At 38.8% G+C, this 14,569-nt stretch overlaps 1 protein-coding gene across 11 annotated transcripts in view; it reads left to right on the forward strand.

The window, feature by feature from the left end:
• Positions 1-14,569, forward strand: part of LOC122547955 (uncharacterized) — a 281,415-nt gene that overhangs the window by 53,568 nt on the left and 213,278 nt on the right. For all 11 annotated transcript variants that reach the window (XM_087998904.1, XM_087998907.1, XM_087998903.1 and 8 more), the window contains one exon: positions 12,099-12,292. In XM_087998904.1, coding sequence (XP_087855030.1) covers positions 12,099-12,292 — 194 coding nt within the window. The remainder of the gene's footprint in view (positions 1-12,098; positions 12,293-14,569) is intronic.

Here is a 14,569-nt window from a genome sequence, read left to right on the forward strand (position 1 = left end):
TCTGCATTTAAATGACAATGCAAAGTAGTGGAAATGTTCCATTTCAGATCTTGTTGAGAAGTACCTCTAACTAACGAAAGTTAATCATCTGCATTATCAGGTTCATTGATGAATCAATACTTTATCAGATCACAACTGATATGCTTTTTTGGGGACTTGTCAAAAAGTAGGGCATTGACTCTTAACAGAAATGTTATAGGATACTTCAATGTGAAATCAATGTTTAGTGTGCATATCTTTCTCAAAAAAAGGATGTGTCAAGCATTGAATGAAGAATTAAATAAAACACAAGGCAAAACAAATAGTAACTGATCTTTATGCAAGGCTGTTTGTGCTTGTCCCAGGACACTGCTCTATTTGGTTCGGCTGGCAGAGTAGTTCAGTCTGTAATTTGATCCTTGACGCTGAAGAGCTGACCTTTGGCCTGCTTCCCAGCATTCACCTGCCACAGATTGTTCTTAATCTTGTGACTCAGGAAGTTCTCTTAGAGAATATAGGTGACAAACTCTGGAGTTTGTTTTAGAAGTGTGTATTGTGGAACAGTGTAAGAAATAAGGTAAGTGAACTCAAAACCATTCAAAATGTGGGGGCTGTGTTGGGAATGTATGGTGGGGGTGGGTGGTTGGTGTTGGAGAGAACCTGAAATATTCTATGAAATCAGAAAGTGTCAGTTTTTACTGAAAACAGACTGGAAGCAGTTTGTTCAGTCTGAGATCAGTTTGACATGTTGTAACAACACCATTCAGGAATGTGTACGTTTAACCAAGGAGTGGTATCTTTGGTTAATATGAACTCTATCAAACTGAGAGGATGAACAGCATAGTTTCTTTAAAAATACTTTGTCGACATTCCATGTGTTTTGATAAATACAGCTTAGTGTGTAATCAGTGATCAGCTAAATCTTGCTTAAAAGGCACATAATTCCCATTTGGGTCATGCCATTATGTATGGAAATGTTGGAATTTATTGAAGTGCTGGGGCATTGCTGTTGCTAAGGGCTGATGCTGTTTGTTGCTGGGATCAGCAAGCATTTGTTGTTTAATTAACAAAACGTTTTTACAATAGAAAAACACTTTTCATTTAGAATAAATCATCATCTTACGTCTATGAGAAAAACTAGCTGTAGCAGAAAGGTTATACTTCAGTTTTGAGGAGTACACTACATTGAGGTTAATCTCACTCAAAGGCTGGGTAATTGTTTTGAATGAAATCTGTGCCTTTTATTGTAGCTCTTTATGTAAAAACACATTTAAGACTTAACCACAGTGAAAACATTAGATGGCACTTGTGAAAATATGATCCAGTTTCAGTCATCACTTTGCAGAACATAGCTGCACTGTGACCTTCAAACAAACCATAGAAATCTAATGTCTAACCATTTGTGAGTGAACATTAACATGATTTATTAAATATAACAATTTACAAGACATACTAAGAAAGGACTGCTGTGGCTCCGGTCCCATGTGATCTGATGTCATATGACATGGTTTCTTTCACATATGGGCAGCTAATTTTAGAATAACATTATAATTAACTTTTTCTAGAACTTAACAATATATACACCCAAGTTCTAATACAGTATCCCATTCAACCACTAACATTTAACTCTTTACTCACATTTTCCACCCTTACAAGTTTCTTTGGCTTGAGGCATTCATCTCCAATGTGCTCTCAGTTCTCTTGAAGAATGAGTTGGATGATTGGCTCTATGTCATTGTCAGGGTGGGTGAGCAGGGTGTTGAAGTGGGATGACAGTTTTTCTGCAGAAATAACATTTCTGGAATGGAATAACTTCAAACCAGAAAGTGAACAAGCTTTCTGCATTGTTAACATTGTGTGGACAAAATAAAACAGGCTTTTGCTCCTGTTGACATCATGTGCTCAAAGAATTTTGGCGAACACATACTCAAAGCCAACCTTGATATGGGAGGTACTGCAGACATCCAACCAGTCAGAATCCTGATGGATATTGTAAAGACTATATTTTTTTTCTGTATTTGAGAAAAGAAATGAGAAAGGAATGGTTTTAAAACCAAGAACTGCCTAGAGAATTGCCGCATATTTTGAAACCAAGTAACCCGACTCTCACTGTAAACAGCAACTGGTTCCAGCTGTGGTTGAAGTGTAGTTTGCATATGAACTGGAGCTAAGGGGTTGTGTATAAATGTAGCTTTGCATGGCAAAAAATGGCAGATGGTTTGAGGACTACTGACTAGTAATCAATGCCCTAGACCCTCTGCCTGCCAACAACAATGTGATTGGTTCTCAGGTTGCTGAACAGCAAAATAGTGAGGAGCTATCAGACCTCGACCAGCTTTGTAGCTCTTCTTGCTCTCTGCTGTAAAAACTGCTTTCAGCTTGAAGAATACCCATTTATTTTCCCTGCAACAGTTGCTATAAGCTGTGACTTTTAATTGATAAGCCAAAGATCTTTTATAAGTGAAGCAGCCATTTTGTGCTTCATGCAAACCAGTGGAAGCATCCAGAAAAGGAAATGGCATTCTGAACAAAAGAACCATGTCAGTGGATACTGTGAACAGAGATCATTGAAGTACTTTCACTGTTTTCCCTCCATTCCCAACACCATTTTTCCCCACTGTGTATGCACATTTGTGGGTGTTTGTATGTAAGGGGGTGTTTATAAGGTTAGAATTTTAATTAACTAAAACTTACGCCAACATTTTGTGACTTTATTTGCAGCTAGAATTTATTTACGTACTTTAAAAATAATTCTTGTCCAATATAGATATTTGGTCTATGCTTTCTGTTATCTAGGTCTAAAATACATGTAAACTGGCCAATTATGCGTTCTTAATGAAATCCTTAACTTTTGTGATGATTCCAGAAATAGTGGGGCTTGAGTTCTAGTGCTGTACCCCATTAAGTCATTACAATGAATACCTGAATCATTGGAATCAATGGTACAACTTACAGCAGTCAAATTAACTACATATAATGAATCATCCATCCATTGCATTGATACATTGACTTGAAAATCAAAATGAATGAAATGGTAAAATAACATATGCAGAAACAGAACTGCCTAATCTACATATAGGATAAAATATCAGAATTCTAAAACCTATCCAAAGAACCTAGTTATCTGCAAAGGTATCCAAAGTATGCTGTGAGACTATACCTTTTGAAGTCATGAGACATAATGGAGTAAAATTTAGGATAAGCAGAAGCCAACTTAGGGAACTTTATAGTACTTCCAACAATGAGGGAATAGACTTCAAGGTCAGGATTGAAAAGACATGCCTGCAAAGAACTGAGGTCAGCAAGTTAATGGCAATTTGGATTACTCCCCCATGAGTTCCCAATGCTGTTTTTTTCCCCAGAGGATCATCTTTTTCATTCAGGTCATCACCATCATGTTTTATCTTCCCTACTTTTCTAAACAGAGTCTAGAGCGTATTGCTGGAAAAGCACAGCTGGTCAGCAGCATCCAAGGAGCAGGAGAATCTGTGTTTTAAGCATAAGCCCTTCTTCAGGCTCATTCTTGATTAAGGGCTTCTGCTCGAAATGTCGATTCTCTTGCTCCTCAGATGCCGCCTTTCCAGCATCACACTCTTTGACTCTGACTCCAGCATCTGCAGTCCTCACTTTCTCCTACTTTTCTAATCAACCTATTCAGGGATATTATTATACACCACTGAAACAGGTGGGACTTCAACCTAGTCTGGGGGTAGGGACACTACCACTGCATCATGAGAGTCCCCTGAACAAGGACTTGCTTCTGCAAAATTAAATAAAGATTTTTGTTCTCTCATTCAGGTACAGAGGGACAAAGTGGCAGGTAGGGATGACATCTTGGTGGGGGCTGCAGGGCACCCTGTGATTGATATAACCCCCTTCCTCTTTGCCTTTTCAAAAAAGCAGTTTTAAATAGCCATTGCACTCAGGCCTGCCTGCCACTGCCTAGTGTTTTATGGCTGTGGAGGTGGATCAAAGGTCTTAATTGCCAGGCAGTCCATTGGCAATTATAAACATTGCGAGGCAAGGGAGGAGGTGATCAAATGATGCTTTTCTCTTCCTAAATGGTGAAAACTGGATTGAGGCTCGGCAGGAAGAAGCTACTTGGCATATTTTATAGGCCCCCCTACACTCTGTTGAAAACTTATAATGTTAAAACAATCTGCAAGTTAAGAACATTCATAGTTTTAAAGCATTACAGTAATAGTTGTTACCTGTTTTGAACATTTTCAATATTAAGGATTGTGTAATGAAGAGATGTTACAGCTGGACAGAAAAGTTAAGAAGCAGGTAAACAGACATGGGATTTTCAAATATGAGGAGTAGAGAACGAAATAAATGTCTTTTCTAAAGCATAGGGAGACTGGAAACTTCGATCAAAGTACAGAAACAATTATAGTTAGATTCCATGTGAAGCATATCTATAATTACTGGATTTTCTTTCTAGTATATCTAACATTTATTATTTTTGTTGGTTTATGCATACTTTGTGATTTGTTGAATGTAAGAATCCCGATCCCTATAATTAAAATTAATTAAGTCATCACAACTAATAGTTGCCCTGTCTTTTCCAGTGCTAGCAATTGTTGAGAACAATGTAAAATTGTAAATTAAATTTATATTTTGTACCTTGTGTGTTAAGAAGAGAAGACATGATTTAGTTTCATTTTTGAGCATCCTTGGAGGGTTGGAGACAAGAAGTCTGAAGGTCTGTTTTGTTTACATTCATTTTAAAGATGTTTTAAATGCTTGAGGTGAACAGTTCAGTGCATACAAAATGGTAGAGGAAAAATTATGCTCTTGCTTCATGACAGACATACAATCTATGCAGAGAAAGAATAATCTGAAAATCCAGTCAGCCCCTGGGCGGTGTATGCAAGAGAGGGAAGAACCGCAAGGTACTGTGTTTAGAAAACTCATATAGTTGCTCTGAAATTAGAGGGTAGTGAGTTTAATTTGCAGTTTGTCTTAGGTGTCCCAAGAAGAGACAATAGAGGAAGGTAAAAAGCATCGAGTGACTGCATAGAAAAATCGCTGAAAAGGGAACCAATTGTAGCTGTACCAGAGTTGAAAAGTGGATTGCTGGAAAAGCACAGCAGGTCTGGCAGCATCCGAGGAGCAGAACAGTCAATATTTTGGGCATAAGCCCTTCATCAGGACTGCTCAAAACATCAACTCTCCTGCTCCTCGGATTCACCCTGACCTGCTGTGCTTTTCCAGTGCCACACTTTTCGACTCTTATGTCCAGCATCTGCAGTCCTCACTTTCTCCTGTAGTGGTACCAGCCTGAGTCTGAGAAAGAAGCCTTAGTGAGGACATACTATTCTTCAGTGAGGTTTTGGTGTTTTTGAGGGCATTGCTGGGATTAAAGAAATAATGTAAATTTATATCCTTTTATAAGGTCTATAATGAAACCATTCCAATGTTTTATCTAGTGTAATACTTAATTTTTTTCTCTTGTTCAATGTACACTTTATTGTTTGTTAAAATTACACTTGTATCCTCTTGTGAATGTGTCTGGTAACTGGCCTCCATAGTTTGAAAAAAAATCTAACAAGCCAGGTTTCACTCTCAGATCTGCCTTGTCCAGTATTAGTTTCAGCAAGGATCATAACATAATTCAGAACCAAAAAATAATTTATATGCAAATAATAATTAAAAATAGTTAGTGATTTTTGCAAAGATTTGTAGCTCAGGTTGACGATGAGTATGTAAATTAGCTCGCTGAGCTGGAAGGTTTGTTTTCAGATGTTTCATCACCATACTAGGTAACATCATCAGTGAGAGTCTCCAGTGAAGTGCTGGTGGTATGTCCTGCCTCTCAATTTATAGGTCTTGGTTTCTTAAGGTGGGTGATGTCATTTCCGGGGTTCTTTTTTTGTGCAATCAAAAACTATAGCCACATTACCTTACATCAAAGATATATCAGAAATTACTTCCAAACTCCTCAGACTCCTTGGCATCATGGTAGCCCATAAACCTAACAACACACTTAAACAGCAACTAATGAACCTCAAGGATCCATTAGATACTACCAGCAAAACTAACATCATTTACAAGGTACAATGTAAAAAACACTACATCGGACAAACTAGCAGGAAACTTGCCACCAGGATACACGAACACCAACTAGCCACCAAAAGACATGACCCACTATCACTAGTTTCCATTCATACAGACAAAGAAGGACACCACTTTGACTGGGACAACACACACATCCAAGGACGGGCAAAACAAAGGGATGGGCAAACCAAAAGCACGTACGAGAATTCTTAGAGGCATTGCATTCTAACCAGAACACCATCAATAAACACATCGATTTAGATCCTATTGACCTTCCCTTCAAAAAAAGAACCTGAAATGACATTACACACCTTAAGAAACCAAGAAATGTCTGAAAACAAACCTTGCAGCTTAGTGAGCTAATTTACATACTCATTAAAAATAGTCCTACCAAAACAAAACCTGTTTAAAATATACTTGTAGAACAGCCCCACATAAAATTACTTAGATTTTGTTCCTCACCTGAAATGAAACAACCAAAATGTAACACATTCACAACCAGAATAAAAGGCCAGTTTAATTACTACACTTTCTCATAACCTCTCACTCTAGTACTCAGCTTTTCATTCTTAAGTTTTTATTTATACAATGACAATAAAAACGTGCATTCATAAATCAGCTTATAACACAACACTTGTGTTCCTCTGTAACCTCTTGCTATAGAAAATTGCACTATGGAAAACCGCTATAGGAAATTGCACTGTAGAAGATCACTAATAGCAAATCGCTATACATGTTCAGTAGAAAGCTCACACTATCCAAACAATGTCCATGATTCGTCAATTGCCAATTCGCGCTGATGAAACGTATGTTATAGCAGAACAACCTGTAATAAAATGCCTAAAAGTGATTCATGGGGATATTATGGAACAACAATTGACACCAAGTTGTATTTTAAGGAATTAAAGCTATTGAGGCACAGTGTGCATCATTAAGGATGTGATGCAAAGTCACATGAACTTGCTTTCTCTTAATTGTAACCTTGTGGCAAGCTGAGGCCATTGTAAGATATTCCTTCAACTGAACTCATTTTCTCACCTCACTAGAGGCTATAAATATTCTTCAGCCAATGAATGTCTAATAAACCACATAACTGGGTTTAGAACAGAGAATTAATAGCTCGAGCTCAGGTACACACCTGTTTCACGGATCAATTTGAAGATGCTAATTGTCAATGACAGATTGTACACATTTTTCATTGTTTCCCGTTGTTATTGGTTTTAAGTTTACTTTTTACTTGTTTTGTATTGTTTCTTGTGTTCATACTGTTCTGGATTACATTTAAATAATATTCTGGATTTACCATATTGACAGCATTGGAGGTTCAAGCAAAATAATAAGGTAGCTGATGCTGATGGCTATCACTGAGATTACTACATACACTGTGTGCAGCTACTCAAGCTTTATTCTTAATCATTCATGGAATGTGGGCCAACGTTTATTGCTCATCCCTAGTTGCCTTTGAGAAGATGGTAGTGAGTTGCCTTTGCAGTCCATTTAAAGAATCATAACATTTTAACATATAGAAGGAGGCCATTTGAGGTTGACCGACAACGCCATTAGGGAGGTAGTTCCAGTATTTTTACCCAATAATATGGGAATAATAGTCATATATTTCCAAGTCAGGATGGCGAGTGGCTTGGCAGGAAACTTGCAGGTGGTGGGGCTCCTATGTATCTGCTGCCTTAGTCCTTCTAGATGGATATGGCAGCTGCTGTCTAAGGAGCCTTGGTGAATTTCTGCAGTGTATCTTGTAGATGGTACAAACTGTTGCTGCTGAGTGCGGGTGTTGGGAATGATATTTGTAAATGTTGTAAATTAGAATAGAATAGAATATCCTTGTATTCAAATACGGAGATACAAGAGAATAGAATATACACATGTATTCAAATATGGAGATACAAGAGAATAGTGAAAACTTTATAATGTCGCCCCATGTGGCATTACTTAAGATACAAAACAGAGAAGTAAAGGGAAAAAGAAAGGAGAAAAGTTACATAACTTATCGTTATCCAGAGTATAGTTTAGAAAAAAATGAGAAATAAAGTTTTTAAAAAAAGCATTACAGTCTTCCCCCATAAAGGGCCTGCAATACATCAGTACAGGTGGCTTCCACACATTGTCTAACCAGGCTCACAAGCTGCTGACTGCCCGCACTGGTCCCCAGTCCAATGTCTGTCCTGCTCCATGAGTGCATCCAGTCCGCTGGCTGTCCCCGCTCCACTCCATGTCTCCAGCCCACTTTACCTCAGAAGAGAACATCAAAAAGGGGAAAAAAGAGAGTGAAAATGAAAAATAAACAGAAGGAGCAGAGGAGCTCTGGTTGGAGCATCCTACTCTGCCACCATCTTGACTGGAAAATAATGTCTCATGGTACTAGTTTAAGATGAAACTGAAGCACATATTACATTGATGTTCACTTCTTCTGATTGAGAAGGCAGGCAACAAAGGAAACATAAATGGTTATATTGACCAACACAATATTAACGAACCCAACTGTTACAGTCAACCTGAGGAAAAGGAACATAACCTCAGATGACTATTTTAATCATTAAAATATTTCCATAAAGATGACGACTGCAATCTTACATCTGAGGAACCTTGGATACCTGACCCAAGCTGCTGTGATCCTCTTTAATTACTCACATCAGATACTGAGATGATATTATTGTACAATTTGAATTGAATTGAATTAAATTTATTGTTGTGAAACAAGGCACAGTGAAAAGCTTTGTCTTGCGAGCAATACAGGCAGATCACATAGTTAAATAGCATAGATAAGTAAATAATAGGTAAATAGTGGCAAAAACCAAAACACAGGTACAGGCGAATGCTAAGAGTTTGTTAGTCCATTCAGTATTCCAACAGCAGAAGGGTAGAAACTGTTTTGAAACTGGCTGGTGCTTATGTTCAGACTTCGGTACCTTCTCCCCAATGGTAGGGGTTGTAGAGAAGCATTGCCAGGGTGGGACGAATCTTTGAGAATTCTGGCGGCCTTTCCTTGACAGTGGGCCTGGTAGATGGATTCTATAGATGGGAGGTTGGCCTTTGTGATTATCTGGGCTGAGTTCATCACTCTCTGTAGCCGTCTCTGATCTTGAACGGTACATTTGCCATACCAGGTAGTGATACATCCAGATAGAATGTTCTCAATGGCGCACCTATGAAAGTTGGCAAGGATATTTGCCTCATGCCAAATTTTCTCAGCTGCCTGAGGAAAAAGAGATGTTGTGAATTTGCTAATTTGATGAGGTTGATGTTGAGGAGGATAATCAGAATTAGTGCAAATACACACCAGATGCAATCTACTGTTCACATGAACCAAATCCACACCAGGTGCAATCTACTGTTCACATGATCCAAATCCACACCAGGCACAATCTACTGTTCACATGAATTAGGTCCAAATACAAAGAAGCATGGTAAGTGTCCTTTTTGTTTGATTCCTTGTGGGCTTGAAAATGCAGAAATGGTCCTCTGGGTCAGAAAGGAAATTCTGGACCTCCCTGCCCTAGATACCCCTGTTAGTCAGCCAAATTTGAAAACAGTTGCCTCAAACAGGGCATCCTTTTCCTCATTCTGTGGGATGGCCTCTGGAATTCTTTTGGGCGCTTGAGCTCATGAACATTGGGCTCCTATTTGATATCAGTTAGCTTTACAACACACAACACATTAATTTTATGATAATCATATTAGTGAACATTTCTCTTTTGTGAACACTGACCCCAATTTGTACTCCCAAGTTAATGTCAATTAATTGCTCGTACCTGTATTCCCAGCAGTTCCCTATTTCATCATCCTGAAACAGTGCTTGGGAAACATTTTTCTTAATTTATTTGCAAGTGTACCATACTATCAAAAGGGAATATTGTGTCACCTGCATATGTCTACATAAGGAAGAAAATGGCTGTTATTTGCATGAAATCAATTAAATCATCTAAAATAGTATAAACCTTCCAGACATCAGCAATAAAGTTCTTTGATGTGGAAAACACACCATCTGTGGAGAAAACAATATTTGGGATCTCTTTGTCATAAACGTCATAACTGGCTGTTGTACACTGGAATGTGTTTGAAGTCCGCTGGTGTTTTCAGTTACTGCAATTTCTATTTTTCAGTTTGTAAATGTCAGCAACTGAGTATAAGATATTAATATTAAGTGCATGTTAGGGTGTGGGTGTGGAAGAGAAAAATGAGGGTGGGGTGATCTAACTTCAGCCTCGGTCTATTGGCCCTTGAAGGGTGAAACCCATTTGTTGATGTATGTTTAATAGCTCTGGCAGACAGTGGCCTCGGGGGTTCTGTAAGTAAGAGACCAGAGTCTTAATGCAGAGGAGTTAAAATTCCATTTGTGTTCTATTGATGCTGTTGTAGACTGGATTCCAAGATCTATTTAAAGGTAGGATGATGACTCAGGGGTTAGCACTGCTACCTTACAGTGCCAGGGAGCCAGGTTCGATTCCACCCTTGGGTGACTGTCTACGTGGAGTTACAAATCTTCCCCATGCCTGTATGGGTTTCCTTCCATAGTCCAAAGATGTGCATGCTGTTGGATTGGCTATGGAAAATTGCTAGTAGTGTGCAGGCCAGGTGGATTAGCCATAGGAAATGCATGGTGATGGATGGGTAGGTCTAGGTGGGATGTTTTTCTTAGGGTTAGTGTAACTCAATGTGACAAATGGCCTGCTTCCAAATTGTAGGGATTCTATGATCACCACATTTCACTTTTGCCTTACAAATAAGCTCATAGTCATCTGTCTCTGTCTCACTTAGGTCAACATTGTTCTATGGGTGCTGTGATATATAAGTAATACGTTGCTTCCCTTGTCCAGTCCAAGACTGCAAGGCCTATTTGGTGTAATTTGATTGAAGATCATTTGCTTGTCAAACTAGACAAATCTCTTAACAAGCTGTTTGCTACAGGTTATATTGATGTGATAGACATTGAGGAGGACCAGAGGTTAGGTTTCACTCCTTCAAGTTCTCAGGCTGTTCTGTCCACAAACCTATGTGATGTAATTATAGGATGTAATCTTATGGCACTCCTCAGGATTTACCCTTTCAGAGCCTTCAGACCCATATACAAGAACATCTGTCTTCTTTTACTTCTTTTGAAGTATCTTAACATCTTTTGTTAAAATGTAAGTTTTTTAGTAAGTTTGGCACTATATAAATGTAAGTTCTTCTTTCCTTTTACTACTTAAAATGCACTGAGTGGATTGTAGAGGTTGTGCAACTTTCAGTGATGAGACATGATTAAGTCAGTACTCAGAGGATTAACTCTAAAACTTGTGGAACAGTCCACATAATGGAATCATTGAATTAAGGAAATAGAAACACACCCAGCCCAAAGTTCTCCTAATAGGCTGCACTGTATTAATCTAACAACACGTTGACTATGGAGATGGCTAATGTTAGTAAATTATTTGGATCTTAGTTCACTGACAATTTTATGCCCAAGTCTATCGTTCAACTAAAATGATTACATTTCATTAGGCAAGAATGTCCCAAGTGGGCAGGACAGCGGCTCAGCAGTTAGCATTGCTGCCTCACAGCGCCAGGGATCCGGGATTGAGTCCACCCTTGGGTGACTGTCTGTGTGGAGTTTGCACATTCTCCCTGCATCTGCAGGGGTTTCCTCCAGGTGCTCTGGTTTCTTCCCACAGCCCAAAGACGTGCAGGTTAATCGGATTGGTCTAACTGAAATTTTCCATAGTGTTCAGGGATGTTTAAGCTAGATAGATTAGCCATGGTAAATGTAGGGTAACAATAGGGATCTGGGTATTCGGGGGGTTGTTGCAGACTCAATGGGCTGAATGGCCTCCTTCCACATTGTGGGGGTTATATGATGTTTCTATGAAATTCACTTTCACTACTGTATTATTATGAAAGATTTGAAACGTTCATTTGAATTAAAGTCATGCTGGTAGCTCCCAAAGTGTTTTTAATATTGAAAGTATGTGTTTTTAATATTGGAAGTATAATTGAAAGTATAAAGGAAAATGTACTTCTATTCCAGTGATATAACTGAATATTGGCTTTTTCCTGTTCAAATATAGGAAACTTCAAGGTCACATAAAAAGAAGAAAGGCCCCCTAAGTGGATCTCGTTCAAGTAAATATGGCAAAAATGATCAGAATGTGAATGAGGAGCTGCCAGGTTTGAAGATTCCAGGAACTGCCAGTGACCAGGCCCTGCCATTGCATACACATCCTGCTCCCATCCTTCAAGGAAATATTGCTCAGAATCTAAGGTAAGAAATGGAAATGAGGAAGTCTCAATCCTATTTAGTTGAAGTGACTTAATTATTTTCAATTTTTTAGCAAATGCTTTGTTTTCATTGTCAGCACTTGTGATGTATGAATTGCTTTTGGCTGAACCAGTAGCAATTCTCAGCGAATGAACTGGATTCTCAGCATGCCTAGACTCGAGGATTGCTTTTGCACCCAAGCTTCACTAAGATAAAAATTGGATTTCAAAGGGCCATTTTACAAATGTAAAACGAACATCATATTGTACGTTGTAGGGGACCAATGCCTGACATCACAAAGACATTAACAAAGCACATTACAAAGATGATTACAAAACAACTCAAAATTGAATGGAGTCAATCAGGAGATCACCGGCAGCTACTTAAAAGAAGATTTCTGAGCCTTAAACATAAAAATGACGAGCTGACACCTGTTTTACATCCCATCACACATCCTTCCTGTGGAGCTGAAGGACTATTTCCCATAATTTCACAGCCATGATTATCGATCATTTCATTGACCACTCCAGTGGTTCTCCTGAGCTCTGTGTTTGAGTCACTGTCGATGAGGTAATTGGCTTGAAATTTGTTCTGCTCACATACATCTCAGCTGCTCAGAGCTGTCTTTGAAGGCAAAACTGACTGTGACAGCTCATGTGTAAAAATGTCACTGAGTCTTGATACCCAAATTTGAACTGTCCTTTTGGAGTACTGTTGCCAAAAAGGTGTCCAGATGAATTTCTAACTCATGGTGTAAATGGAGCCCTGCAGTTGTCCACAGTGAGCAATTACATGTGAAATACTTCCACAATGTATGCATCAGGGTTAATATTTTAGTTGTTGCAAGGACATGGACAATTTTACACCCGGTTTGACACTGCATGGCTTGGTGCAGGGATATGCCAAAGTGTTCTGAGGCTACGCCACCCCCACCCCCAACAACTGAACCACTCACTGCTTCATTCTGAGGTTTGATTGTATTGTTCCTTTAGAACTTCACTACAGTGTTAGAATCAATTTGAAAGCCACTAATTGCTCCTTTTATGACTTTTGGGACAGGGATTTAAAAGGTTTAAATCTCTGAGCTGGAAAGGTGTTTTAGAATAGACAGACAATAGATACAAATATTATTTTAATGATTGCTGCCTGCTTTTTAAAAATTCATTTCTGGGATGTCAATCTAGGCTATGTCGGCCAGCATTCGTTGCCCATCCAAAATGTTCAGAAGGCAGTTATGAGTCAACCGTGTTGCTGTATGTATAGGAGAAAGTGAGGACTGCAGATGCTGGAGATCAGAGTTGAGAGTGTGTTGCTGGGAAAGCATAACAGGTCAGGTAGCATCCGAGGAGCAGGGGAATTGATGTTTCAGGCAATAGCCCTACATCCTGATATGAAACATCGATTCTCCTGCTCTTTGGATGCTGCCTGACCTGCTGTGTTTTCCCAGCAACACACTCACGACGACTGCTATATATATAGGCCAGGCCAGGTACAGATGGCAGATTTCTTTTCTCAAAATGACAACAGTGAATCAGATGGACAATGAACAATGCTTACATGGTTACCACTGGGCTATTTTTATTTTAAATTCCAGCTTTTTAAAAAATTGAATTCAAGTTTCACCATCTGCCATGGTGAGATTCAAACCCATGAGCATTAACCTGGAGCTCTGGCTCTGTGACATTCCATTACACCTCCCCTTTGCCATTACAGCCTCACAGCTTGATCAGATGCTAAGAACTGCTTGAAATGAGCTTTAAATGTTTGGCTTACTACTATTGTTGGAATAATGGGGACAATTTTCAACGTACTCACTGGAGAAGAGTGTATCATTTGCGCAATTACAGAATGCAATAGAAAAGAATGGATGAGCCACCCTACTTGTCAGGTAACTTCCAAGATTCTGAAGTTTAAAATTGCCCCCACTGTCTCAAAACCCCTCTGGTAAATGGCAGACAGTATTTTCAACATATTATTAAAGATCCCCACACCTCTGCATAATGTTCTCCTTTGAACACCTGTGAACATTCTCCTAGTAGCGACCATCATGTGATTGAGGGCAGAATCAATCCACAAAACAAAAACTGGAACAATTTGTGAATGGGATGTTAAAAAAATGAACTAAGAGCTCTATGTGGAAAATACCTTCATGGAATGCTAAAGTGTGAAAAAGAATAACATAAACTGAAAGGAAACAGCATTAAAACTGCAAAAACTCAATTCCTGGAAACTGGGACAACAAAAAAAGGTCAAAACTGATAATCAGAAAGCTACAAAAAC

Source organism: Chiloscyllium plagiosum, unplaced genomic scaffold (genome assembly GCF_037043375.1).
Source record: "Chiloscyllium plagiosum isolate Xiang-an unplaced genomic scaffold, Cpla_swu_hap1 HiC_scaffold_22, whole genome shotgun sequence".
NCBI lineage: Eukaryota > Metazoa > Chordata > Chondrichthyes > Orectolobiformes > Hemiscylliidae > Chiloscyllium > Chiloscyllium plagiosum.